We start from the raw sequence: 13204 nt of genomic DNA, 5'->3' as shown, positions 1-13204 counted from the left end.
TTGAGCTACCTGAGCAGAGCTTCCAAAAAAATGAAGGAATAAGAAGAAACTAAGGAAAAATAAAACAAAATGAGTGTAATACAGTTCAACTGAGAAGAAGATGTATTCTCTTTCAAAGAATCCCTTACACTCCACTTGTGAGGGTCCCAGGCATTGAACCAGCCAGTGAAAGTGGGTGGCTCAAAACCCTGCTTCACCATGATGACAGGGGTCCCAGGGTCTCTTCCTGCTGGGTGAGTCTTCAGGTACTCAACAGCACTAATGTAAGACCCCTTCTTCTCAAACTCATTGGCCTGCTGGCCAATCCATAGGAAGACCTGGTGATGGAAAAAAAGATACATATGATTTAGTTTTGTTTTAGTTTTGAAGAAGTATTGTTCATAGACGCAACTAGTGCTAGACGTTGGTTAAACTAATTTTAGGGGAGAAAACAGCATCTATGTATCCTAATAACCGCCATTCTGTTAGTCTTCAACAAATATTCAAGTGCAAAGTAGTATTGTTCTAAAGAGAGACACACAATTGTTCTATAAAGTATGATGAACAAAGTCTCACGTGCCTCTTTGTATACTACACACCCAAATAAACTGATTACTTTGAACTACAAGGAATTCACATAATTCATTTCACAAAATTGGCTAAATATTATTGTACCTGGTCCAAAGACATTTTTATGAACCGACATGACTTGGTTAATTAATTATACTTATTTACATTTGACAGGCTGATAGTGTGTATGTGGCCTCAGCCGTACGTAAGTGCAAGCTGCATGTTTATGATACATGTGTTACATTTAAAAAACAGTTTAAATACAAACAAGTCACTTGCTGTTGCACGGGATGTTGTCTCATTTGCCTTGAAGAGCCTGGACATGTGCATAAATAAACTGTATAACTAAATATACATGGATTTCTTTCTTGTTTCTCATTAGAAAACAAGATAGCAATACTATCACCAATGAGCTGATGAAGTCAACCATGTGTATCACCACCAATTACGAATGATCAATCGATCAAAATGACACCAACATCCACATTCGGTATGTTTTTTTTTCTGAAAATATACTAAACATCAATTATGTATTTATACATATTTAACATAGTAATGAAAACATGTACATTTTAGAAGCATATTGTCATTTCCCTTATTATAAATGTATGAATACATGCATCAGAAGTGTATAATCAGAGTGTGTGTTAAATATAAGCCTGCAAAAGTTACAGACACAGTTTTAGGGCTTTCTAAAACCACGAGGAGAAAGCAACAGAGCTCACCTCCTCCCAGGTATCAAGCAGCATGACATCATCCTCATCCAAGTCATCCTGGGCAAAGTCGTCCACTTCAGTCATCAAGAAGCGGCCCGTCTGGTTGGAACACTCAAACAGCCGTGGCTTGTGTGGCGGCTTCTCCTGCTGGAACCTGAGATTTGCAGACCAGGGTAAAGGGTTTCAGACCGCTTTCAGCAGCTGGGGAGATCATTTGGGCTATGCTGTCCCAACACAGCATTACAGGTTACACTATGTTACTATGTTTTCTCCTCTGAGAACTGTGCAGGACTGGGCTGAAACTTGTATTTGATTTATATCTAATTTGTACAGGCTACTGAACAAAACACAGGCTTACAGCAGCTGCACAGTAGAGTGATGAAGGCTTGATGTAAAAGAAGTAGTGCACTTAGAGACACTGGGGACTGCAAGGGATTTATCTGGCAAATAATGGAGGATACAGCATATCATATAGTAAATCACAGGTTTCTGTGTGGGTTCTGCCAGTTCTCCCTGCAGCTACAGCAGGTGTCTTTTATGCAGTGTCTCTATCTAGTGTCTCTGCTTCTTGTATGAAACAGACTGAGACTGTCTTGGTTCACAACTGGGTTGAGAATTCCTTCCTTTGAGCATCCGATATTTGAATAAAGTCTCATATTCAAGTAATTGTCCCTGATCTTCTATGGAAATCTAAAACTGTCTGGTACAAAATTGACTGTCACTGGTATTTTATCTTTTCACATTGAAAAAGAATGCTTCACTATAGGTTGCGAGAGTTCACCTCTTGTCGCTGGTGTAAGGAGCTTTCCCTCCCAGAGCCACCCAGAACTCTGCAGGTTCCTGGCCCTCCAGGACTGTCTGCTTGTCTTGCCTGGAGATGACATCGGCCACAGACTTGCCCATTTCTCTCTCATCCCCACTGCACCCCTGTGATGTAATGACACACAAAATGGGTTAATACATGCATACAACACCTTTTGATTCCTATGTGTAATTGACTGTATTTCTACACAATTAGCCAGCTCATGATCAAATGCTAGTTTCCCTCCCCACAATTCATTCTTACATTTACAAGCATTTCAGAATGCACTGATGACACACAGACATTACAAAACCTTCAAGAAAAAAAACAGCAATGGGAAAAAATGGGACATTTAGGCAAAAATTGTATTTTTGTCATGTTTATATCCAGAAATAATGGATATGTACATAACCTCCCATCCCCTCCAGATAAGGCTAATCTGATTGGGTCCAATCAGCTTCTTTCTTGCCTTACATTCAGAAAGGAAAAGAACAGTTGGGAAGAAAAAACATCACGAAACCACATAATTCTGCATCATTGTACAATAAAATCGATGATATTAGTCTTGTTTTAGTTGTATAGGGAAGATTAGAATAACTATTAAAGCGGTTACGAAATGATGATGTACAAATTATAAATAAAGTGACAAAACTCCTAAAAATCGAAGGACCTAGAAAGGTTATAAAAAGGGCATGCTATTCTGCTCATATAACTCGTGGTTACTTAATATTCTGGAAAATAGTCTCACTATTTATTCCAGTGTATTACTTTCAGATCATGGTATAAAATTAAGAGATAAGGCTCTTTAAAATGACCTGTGATGTGTAGAAATGTTCTGTGTTACTGCTGACAGGCTGCAGTGGAGGGTTAAACATGGGAGACCTACCTTGCCAGACCACACATAACAGACCCGGTCGGTTTTCAGAAGGAAGACGTCGTTTGTGTTGAGGGAGGATGCCCGGGCTGGAACCTCAGTGGCTTTTGTGTTGAATTCATTAGTGCCTCTGACCTGGAAGAGCCTGGCACCTGGTTCAGGTTTCACTACGCCAGCACGGCTTGTCCCACCCTGAACAGTGATAACACAGCTATGAGTAAACAACCTGACTCCAGAATCTTGGCAACAAATCAGTTAATTAATTATGAGGTCTTTTACCTAGATTTGATAGCAAGAGAATGGCATTTATGTCTGCTTTTGCATTCAGTAATGCTCCCAAGTATGGTCTCGGTTAGCTTAACTTTGGATACAGAGAATTGCCTCAGAATGCAATGGAGCTTCTCTGAAGATGTAGCCTCAATATGTTTGTTATGGTTTTATATCACTGTTGTTTGTACGACAATAATGACAATGCATCACCCACCATTAATAAGAGAGACATACTGTATGTAAGAGTAAAGTATTTAAAAAATAATCCCCTACACAAGTGACTTGTAACTGTAATGAATTAGTTTCTAAAAGGAATCTTCCCCAACACTGAAGCACTGAAGCTGCATCCTGCTAACCCCCCCAAAAAAACAGTGAACAGAAGAAGTGATTTGGGGTTAAATGGGAAAACGAGAAAAATGTACCTCATAAATAACGAGCTTCCCTTTGAAAATGGCCAGAAAGTGCCGAGGCTCCTTCCCCATAGTCACCCTGACCTGCACTGCAGCACCATTGTACTTATTATCCATATTGACTGCCTGGTAAGCACACGCGGTGATCTCATCCTGAGTTGCATGGCGCCCCTGAAGCAACACGAAAGTTCAAGAAAGTGCTCAGCTTTCATGGTCTATTCCTATATGCTGTGACATTCCCTAAAAATTAGTAAAAAAATGACACATGCCATCTCTTTCAGGAAACAAAAAGTGACCTTGAAAAGGTTTCTGAGAATCCGTCTATAGAAGCTTATGAGAGGTATACAGAATGTTGTACAGATTGTTGCCTCCCTACTTTAGCATCTTTGCGTGATCCTACAAGAAATGTCTTCACAGTCAAATACAATTAGTTTGTCAGAATATACCTGAAGAATACCAAGGGTTAATCATACAAAACATGTTAATAACATAATACTGTATGATTCAACATGTATAAAGACAGGAATAAAGTAACAAATACTGTAAACTTCACCTTAAGAGTACTTTTAAGTTCAAGCACAGCAAACATAAGACAAACGTACTTCTATACTTTATTAGCCAGATTGCCCTTACCAGCCACATGTAGAGAATATAATGAGGTTTGTTGGACTTCATGTAAGTGTAGAGCACCAGGTAACAATCTCCTCCATAGAACTGGCCATAGGAGCTGGGGTGGAGCTCTTGGAGTTCAAGATTTTCAATCCTCCACACCTAGTCGACAAGATCAGTCAGTTACATGTACTGCAACACTACGACGAGCTCCAAGTTGAAATGGTTTAAAACCCTTCACACAAGAGTGGAATTTTTTTCTGATTTTGTTTGCCTTTTTGCTAATAGCAATAATAATAAGGACTAAGGCCACAGTCCTTTAAAATATATATGTAACCAAATACTGACTTTTATACTCAGAAAAGTACTTAAAGTGACTGTGTTCTAATACGTAGGGTCTCACGAAACAACTGGGTTGAACACAATAATGTATGTTTTTCTTCTAATTTGATCAGATGTATTCAGAGAAATACCCCAAAATAAAATGTATATTGTATTTTACTGACCATTAACATTATCCACTTGATAGGAAATTCAAATTTGCTCTTTATATACTGTTTTTAGTGAGACAAAAACAGTGTTTTCTCACTAAATGCTCTCTTCCTCTTCGGGCTTCAAAAAAGCACCTACAAAACCATACTGATCTTTAGGTTTAACATCATAACATTGGCAAGTGCTCACTGTATGGACACACACCTGCACTGTTCCAGAGGCATCATCCACCATCCTCTGCTCAGCTGCAAGTTCTGGTCTGGCGTGAAGCTCCATCACATCGAACTTCGTCTGATCTACCTTGGCTGGGTAGAAAAGGACAGAGCCATTAAAACATGGTATTGTGTTCTCCCAATATATGGTATTCCAAATGTCAATTTGCACCTTGTGATCTTTACTTAGTCTCTTCACTTATTGTAAAACATTAATTGATGATTATGTGAAACAAAATCAGAATATCTGAAGCAATATGTTAGAAAGGGTAAGATACATGTAACACATAATCACTGATGTCACCTTTATTTCTTAGTGTCTGTTCTTACATTTTACAACTTTTAAAATATTCTCAAGAATACTTGGTTCAAACTGTTTTATTATACTGAATATGAGTTTACAATTTACTGTTCTTTACTACTGAATATTGGCTGATTTTTTGCCTTTTCCTTCCTTTTATACACTGAAGACAAGCATGAGTAATGGAAAGATCTGTACTAAGGAGATATTGAATCATAGTTACCAATCCTGCCCACAGAATAAGTCTTGCCCAGGCCCTGTGTCTGTCCCTTGACTCTCCAGGATTTGAAGAGGTGTTTAAACATTGCTGACTCTGCTCCGTCGGTCATCACTTCCACATTGGTGGTAGAGGGGTAGTTTTTGGCTTTGATGAAACCCTGAAACAACGTTGGCATTTGTATACAACTGCACTATCTCTGGTAATACTTTACAGAAACCCTCTTCTGCATCTTATACTGGATTATAATCATTTTATTTCAGGCGCTGGAAACCAGTGCTTCAGGAGTTACTTTTCACCACCTGGTTTGTTTTGTTTTGCACACGTAACATTTATTGCGCATCTAGAACTGGAAGATGTTTGGATTTCTTTTTCTGTACAGAGCTGAACTATCCCAAAATGGGGACACAGCATACATGTGCTGAAGCATTCAACTTAAATTGCCACTAAAAATACACAGCTTTCTTGAAATCAAAGCTTTTAAATGTATTATTTGTTTAAATTGCTCTGTGCGAATTTAATGTTAGCCAGAGTTTGTAAAGTGTGCCCTTAAATTTGGGATACAGACCTGAAAAACTACATAATTTTATTATTGTTCTATGGGTCTTCCTGACCCAAGGCTGTTTTTTTCGGGATATGTGACCCATCAGCAGGGTTTGATGCATCACTGGGGCTTCCCATGCTATCCTGCAAGGCATTCAGGCTCTGGCTTTCCCAGGGGTCTCGTGCTTTCACTCCCACAGACTCACCACTGCTCTCCCCACAGCAGAGTGGCGCTCCTCCCTGGAGGCATCCTTGCCTTTCCACACGAAGACTGTGGCGCCACCCTGGTCCACAATGTAACATTCCTGAAAAAGAGAGGAGCTCGCGTTGTTTTTTCACTGCAAATTCAAATTGCATTTCTGAGAACAGGAGCTTGGAGTTTAACATTTTAGAAAAAAGGATTACAGTGAATTCTTTTAACCATCTGTTCCCAGTCAGGTATTGTGCTATTTGGTCACTTGCCGTTTTGTAACATAACAAGCTGCTTAAGTATGGCTCACTGGGATTCCACAGGCAGTAATGCACATTAGGCCGGGCACCTGGGTCAGGGTAACTTTCTTAGAGGCCTCATGATTCCTGACTTGCTGCACACCAGTGAGCCTAAAGGCTTGTCATTTGACTGTGAGTTTTCTAAGTGACTCAGCTCTGCTGCTTGTGCTGTGGGGCTCACAATGTGAAAACAGACAGGTAGTGTTATGTACAGAATTGATCTGATGCATGCCTTTAACTATAAAGTTTAAAGTTTAACTGTTTAACAAAGGAAGTCTGTGTCACTGCAAGCACGACAATAATAGATTGACCGGATTTTCAGCAGATCTCCCTCCATCCTTTCACAATTTGTGCAAATATATAATTGCTGAAAACAAGGAACATGAATGTAACAGATGGCTTGACAGATTGAAAAGACATGCATGCTGTCTTTATACCTGCTGTGTTAGAACATGGGTTAGAGCATTGAGCCTGATTCAAAATTGATCATTTTCGAATGTGCACATGTTTATAAAAACACACTTATAAGTAATTGGAAATTTGAATTAAAAACTCAGTGAGCTATAAGCATTTAAGTAATCTTCTTGATGTATTAAGGAACATTTCAACTATAAATGATTATAAATTAATTTTAAGTGTAGTTGAAGGCATCACATTTCTACACAGCATATGTTAAAGTGAACCTTCAGGATTAAGATTCAGAGCTTGGGTCTTTATTTCTGATTGAAAAAGAGAAGCTCATTTACCGAGGACTTGAGCAGGTCCTGAGTCAAGGGTTGAGTTGCGATCTCCTGCACAACCAGGTTACCACCAGATTCTGAAACACTGAACACAGTAACACATACAGTGGATTGCATAAGTATTCAGACCTTTACACAGTTTTCAGATTTTGTAGGTTTAAAGCTTGCAGTCAGGACACTTTGAAGTAGCAATTTATCTGTGTTATGTACACAACCTGCTCCACATATTTACAACAAAAAACAAAAAGTAGTAAGTTAAAAAGATAATATGAAAGAAAAATTGAAAACCAGTGGTTCATTGATTTAAAAGGCAATTAGTTACACCAGAGCTAATTTACAACTGGTATTACTAAGGGGTGTGTACACTTATCCAACCCATTATTCTAGTTCACTGTAAGCCATGTTTTGTATAAGTAAAATAAATAACTCATTTCAATCTGAGAAGGACCATACATTTAACAGACACACACATACTACACACAACAGCTGTATATATGCATATGATATAAACACAGCATTTCTGAGAACAGGAGCTTGGAATTGAACATTTAGCATATCCATATGATATAAACACAGCATTTCTTTTCAGAAAGTATTCAGAAGCACAACAGAAATATAATGATGATGTGGATACTGTATAATTGTACATGTCCATACATACTGATAGAGTCTAACGTTGGCCGTCTGGTTCAGGTCAGGCTGGTCATCAGGAATAGCCTCCTTCAGCTTGCCTTTCCTCTCTCCCAAAACAGCCTTCATGACCTTCATGAGCTCTGGGTAATCAGCCTCATCACTGCCTTCCACAAGGCCAATCTGAGCTCTGCCACCTCGCTCCCGATCCCGGATATCTTGGGCCAGCAGCATCGCCTGAACCCAGAGTGACACATCCATTATCAGTCTGACCTGTTCACTAAACTTTTTCACCTTCCCATGTGTATGTCCATGGACAGGCTTTCTTTATCAAGGCAGGGTTGCTAATTGTCTCCAGTTTTAGGAATTAACTTGTGAACCACAGCAAGTTCCCTAGTTAGATTGCAAAGTTGAATAAAATGTGGTGTACTGTAATTTCCAAAGCAATAAAAGTGACAATGACAATATATAATTGTTAACTGTTTGAATGTTAGGCAGATAAAATTTAATTGATACTAGTAGTTAAAATGACTCAGATTCACAATTGAATTTAACATAAACAGAGTTAACCAATGTGGTCAGACAAATTGTGATTGCTTGATGTCTTGTGCAAGCAGTAGAATAAAGGCAGAAGTTGTCTGAGTACAGCTTTAACAAAGCCAACACTATCTTCAGATCATTCCGATTTACATTTCTGCCTTTGGCAAGTTACCTGTTCCTGGAAATGATGTAGACCAGAAGTGCCAAACTCAGTTCCTGGAGGGCCAGTATCTTTTCTACAGCCCAACCTGTACCACATCTCCAAACTGAGCTTTCAGTTACATAGAGGGTCTAATTATTTATTTAAATGCATTACTTTAATATTTCTAATCTGGCTGCAAAGTGTTAAACTGTAAACTTCAAAGGTTATCACACTTTTAAGTGAATGTTATGAGTTACCAACTTAACAAAAACCTTAGGAAACATCCTGTTTATAGTCTAAGTAAGGAAATAATTAGATTAATTGTTCATTTTACAGCTCAAGTTGGAACAAAAACCAGAAAACATTAGGCCTTCTAGGAATTGAGTTTGACACCTCTAATGTAAACTTAAGTTACCCTCTTAACAGGATGCTCTGGCACTTTTTCATTTTTAACACTCTCCAACCTTTAATTTCTCTCTCCTGTTGCTCTCAGGGCCATTCCACTGCACAATCACTTTCCCCATGTCCAGCAAGAAAATATCTCCAACGTTGAAACTGTTCCAGGAAACTTCCACCTAGAAAATACCACCATCACTATCATATGGGCACTGCCATTTCTTTTTACAAAAAAACAAAGGACTTTCACTCAGAAAATACTTTAAACTACACATCACGGTAAAAATGTAAAATGTTATTGTAGTATTTATAACCTTTACATAAGAATTGTGTGCTCAGCAATCAGTGCATTTAGTAACATATCCAGTAATAATACATTATATATTGTATGTTGCCCTAGATGAGGGCAAATACAAAATAAGAAGAATGGTTTCCAATCTTATCAGGAAATTATACACATAAACTGGATTAGCTCTTCATCCATTCATTTTCGAATCACTTTATCCAATACAGGGTGATGAGTGACACCAGAGCCAAACCCAGCAAGCAACGGGTGTTAGGCAGGATACACCCTGATCAGAATGTCTGTCAAGCAAAAAATATATATACAGTACCTATATATTTTATATACCTATTGATGGGGGATATGTAAACAAGGAAGGAGAATGATGTCCAGTTGTATACAAACAGTAAGATCCCATTTTAAGAAAAAACAAGAAATTCCCATCTAGACACAACTGACAGAAACATTATAAAGGGATTGAAGCGCTCTTATGTATGCTCACAGCTTACCTCTGTGGCTGAGACATACTTCCTCCCTTTGACATGAAGGAGGCGCAGGATGTTGTACACGTTGGGCTCTATGTGTTGGAAACCAGAAGCTACTCCACCCTTCTTGTAACTGTTCAACAAAAAACAAGAAGAAACAAATTCAGAGCTGTGAGAGTGCATTTTATTTTATTTTTTCACAAAATGGTACAAACATCAAAAAAGCTCCTTACATATTTCTTTAATCAGATTCCATAAACAGCTTTTTGTGCTTTCTGTATATCTCCTAAGTATATCCATTTACTGTAACAGTACAATATTTGTCCTCTTGTACAATAGTTACAATAGATGGATATTTCTGTTAAGCATTACAGACTTTCTTAAATTCATAGAAAAACATTATACTAATCAGCATTAAAGGAATAGTGGTTATTTCTCACTTGAAACAAGCACAACTGTCTCTTTCTGTTGTTGTTCCTTGATTTTTACTTTTATTAAAACTTCTGCGGAGCCAATAAAACCAAAGAGCTTGTCCTGTAAATTCTGTCAAGTGGTAAGAGAGAGCACTTACACAATCCCATTCTTGAAGTAGCTCCGGAATTTGGGGGACTCATTTCCCTGCACCTCTCTGTGCTGAATCGGGCTTCCTCCTAAGTAATCATCCAGCTGTGTCACGTAGATAGCAGCTGCTCCCTGCTCATCTTGAGAAGACTCTTTCCCAATCCAATAATGCACATCCATAGGCTGACGTGAGTCCTGATTTCCCTGGACACGCAGACAATTACAGCTGGTCTTCAGTAAAGGTGACCATTTAATAATAGTGAGAATAGGAATACACTACCTCTTAATTAATAATGGGTAACAGTCTACAAGATGTCACAACATAGCCAGAGGTGTTTATAACCACCTATCCATAAGCACTATTTTTTTTTGCTCCAGATACAGAGGAAGCTGTTTATAAATTCAGATGTACTGAATGATTCAAAAACACACTTATTTTAAATTAGATTTTGATTTCTTTTAACCAAATGTAGCAGTTGTTAGTTTCTCTGTATAGCGCAATACTATCATACTGGGAACTGCAGATGCAAGAATATAAAGCCTGTGTTATTCTGAGGTAAAAGGGCACAAGTAAGAATTTCTGTAAGTAAGAATTCCATTGTACCAGTACCGGTTACATATGGCAATAAAGTTCAAGTTCAAGTTCAAGTTCACAAGTTAAAGCACAAGTATCTTACATCAATTGCATGGTATACTAATTAAAGATGGACATTATGTGAGATTGTCATTTTCTAGTTGATTCATGGTCCAATTTAAGTGGAAAAACATCTTACAATGGTGAATGCCAAACTCATGTGTTTGCTATCAGCACCATAGGCATAATTAATCTTCTGTATTACTCATTCTGTACTTTATTTTATACTACTATATTACTTCAACGGGATGTGTTGTAATGTGAACTTTACTGTATGACTCTGTGTATAACTTAGTTACGGCTATTTAGTAAACTGTGTTTATATTATAAAATATGCCTTTGATAAAGGTATCAAGTAAATTATCATTACTAACAAATTTATAGGGACAGACTATAAACTAAATGTTTAATCTACACAGATGATTTATCTGTATCTCTCTCTCTCATCCTAGCGTTAATCCCCCATCAGCAGGGTCCGCTTGTCGGCACACCCATCTCCATTTGGTGGTTTGAACCAAATCTTTGAGCTGACGTTGCCATTAAATGCAACCGAGAATACTCCAGCTGGCGTGTCGCTCCGCCTTGTACATTAGATGCCCTGGAATTTTTAATGACCCCAGAGAGTCAGGACCTCAGTTTTACGTCTCATCCGAAAGACGGCGGTTGTTTACAGTATAGTGTCCCCGTCACTATACTGGGGCATTAGGACCCACATGGACTTCAGGGTGAGCGCCCCCTGCTGGCCTCACTAACACAGCAGCAACCTTAGTTTTTCCCAGGAGGTCTCCCATCCAGGTACTGATCAGGCTCACACCTGTTTAGCTTCAGTGGGTTGCCAATTGTAAGTTGCAGGGTGATATGGCTGCTGGCCCCTAACTTGAATTTAATATTTACCTTTATAGGTATAAAAACATTATGACTTGATAATACCAAGTTATCTGTTTAGAATATTATTTGCTTTACTAATTAGTTCTTCCAGTAAAATATCTCTCAAAGTCTTCTCAAAGTTTATTGCATGTAGTCTAAAGTGGGTAGGTAATCAAAGAAGTGCAAATATAAAATAGAAAGTTAAAGTATTAAACTTGTTTAACATCATACATTAATTTAACTTCATTACACTATAACTGTATTATAACCTCTTTGTGTTTAATTTAATTTGAGAACCTCTTATGATGGTATTTGTTTTAAGAAAAACTGACATTTTTGCATTTATACACATGGATTAAAAATAACAGACAACATAGATAGTAATAAAATATAGTACAGTACTTTCATATACAGTATATGCTTTTGATAATTTTTTCAGGCTTTACAAAAAAGCAACAAAATGGTGCAGGACAGCAGTATCAAAAATATGTAAGGCGTATAGCATTTCCAGAGGCCCTCAATGAGGAAGCTCTTGAAAAAAATCCATTTGTTTTTGCTTTACTTACATGAAGCACAATGTAGCAGTCACCTTCAAAGAAGTTTCCATAGGCTTGTTCAAGGACTGGAACCATTTCCATTTTCTGCAGAAGAAATTAAGGCAGGATGTTTAAAAAAAGGCTTTAAAGATTTTTTTATAAAGGAAATATCTCATTCTGATGTATAACAATGAAGTTTTTCTTTCAGGAGGCTTCATTCTGGTTTTCTGTTATAGCCATTATTCACAAAGCTGTGGAATCTATGATTCTGTCATAACACACATATTAAAAGGTATCTCTGGTCATCAGGTATGGTAGCACTGGTAGTTATACTGTATTTGATTATATCTAAAATCTGGACAAAATGGGAGCAAACTGACAAATATATATTTTAAATTTGCCAGTTATTTTGTTAAACCAAACTCTTTTTGGAACAGACAGTTGTGTGTTTTTCACATCTCAGCCATCAGCTACTCTCTGCAACTAATTTGCCTTTGAGCCATTCATCTCATAACACACCACAGTCAACACAGTCCCTCGCTAGATGATGTTGAGTGGATAAAAAGCTCGTCACCCACTAGCACCACCATGAACCTGCATGAACCACGGACATTCGGGTTGCGGGGGTTGATGTGTTGCTGAGAGTTGTTGTTTTAATTACACAGTATTCTCAGTGGATCTTAGCCATGTGCGCACCACTACTTGTTGAATCCTGCTCACAGTTGACTAATGTAACCAGTGATGCCTGGATCATATACCTCAACCTGTGCATGGGACATAGTCTATACTCAATTAGGTAGCTGGTCAGCATGCGTAGACTACAAAAAGAATAATTAAAGGTTTATTCCATGCTGAAAAGAGAAGAAAGTAAACACAATGTTTCGGCTGTGGAACCTTCTTTGCATG

The 13204-nt window shown here is 38.0% G+C and overlaps 1 protein-coding gene across 5 annotated transcripts in view; it reads right to left on the bottom strand.

The window, feature by feature from the left end:
- The window catches only part of vill (villin-like), a 38133-nt gene that overhangs the window by 3365 nt on the left and 21564 nt on the right, over positions 1 to 13204 (bottom strand). For all 5 annotated transcript variants that reach the window (XM_015354087.2, XM_069191213.1, XM_015354084.2 and 2 more), the window contains 15 exons: positions 12329 to 12403; positions 10272 to 10465; positions 9725 to 9833; positions 9001 to 9111; positions 7886 to 8091; positions 7231 to 7309; positions 6202 to 6300; positions 5459 to 5612; positions 4927 to 5027; positions 4255 to 4392; positions 3634 to 3792; positions 2954 to 3133; positions 2047 to 2192; positions 1275 to 1419; positions 129 to 317 (listed from right to left, as the gene is read on the bottom strand). In XM_015354087.2, the coding sequence (XP_015209573.2) occupies positions 129 to 317; positions 1275 to 1419; positions 2047 to 2192; positions 2954 to 3133; positions 3634 to 3792; positions 4255 to 4392; positions 4927 to 5027; positions 5459 to 5612; positions 6202 to 6300; positions 7231 to 7309; positions 7886 to 8091; positions 9001 to 9111; positions 9725 to 9833; positions 10272 to 10465; positions 12329 to 12403 (2085 nt within the window). The remainder of the gene's footprint in view (positions 1 to 128; positions 318 to 1274; positions 1420 to 2046; positions 2193 to 2953; positions 3134 to 3633; positions 3793 to 4254; positions 4393 to 4926; positions 5028 to 5458; positions 5613 to 6201; positions 6301 to 7230; positions 7310 to 7885; positions 8092 to 9000; positions 9112 to 9724; positions 9834 to 10271; positions 10466 to 12328; positions 12404 to 13204) is intronic.

This window comes from Lepisosteus oculatus, chromosome 6, assembly GCF_040954835.1.
Source record: "Lepisosteus oculatus isolate fLepOcu1 chromosome 6, fLepOcu1.hap2, whole genome shotgun sequence".
Lineage (NCBI taxonomy): Eukaryota > Metazoa > Chordata > Actinopteri > Semionotiformes > Lepisosteidae > Lepisosteus > Lepisosteus oculatus.
The sequence above is the reverse complement of the archived record's forward strand: the minus strand, read 5'-3'. Positions and strand labels throughout refer to the sequence as shown.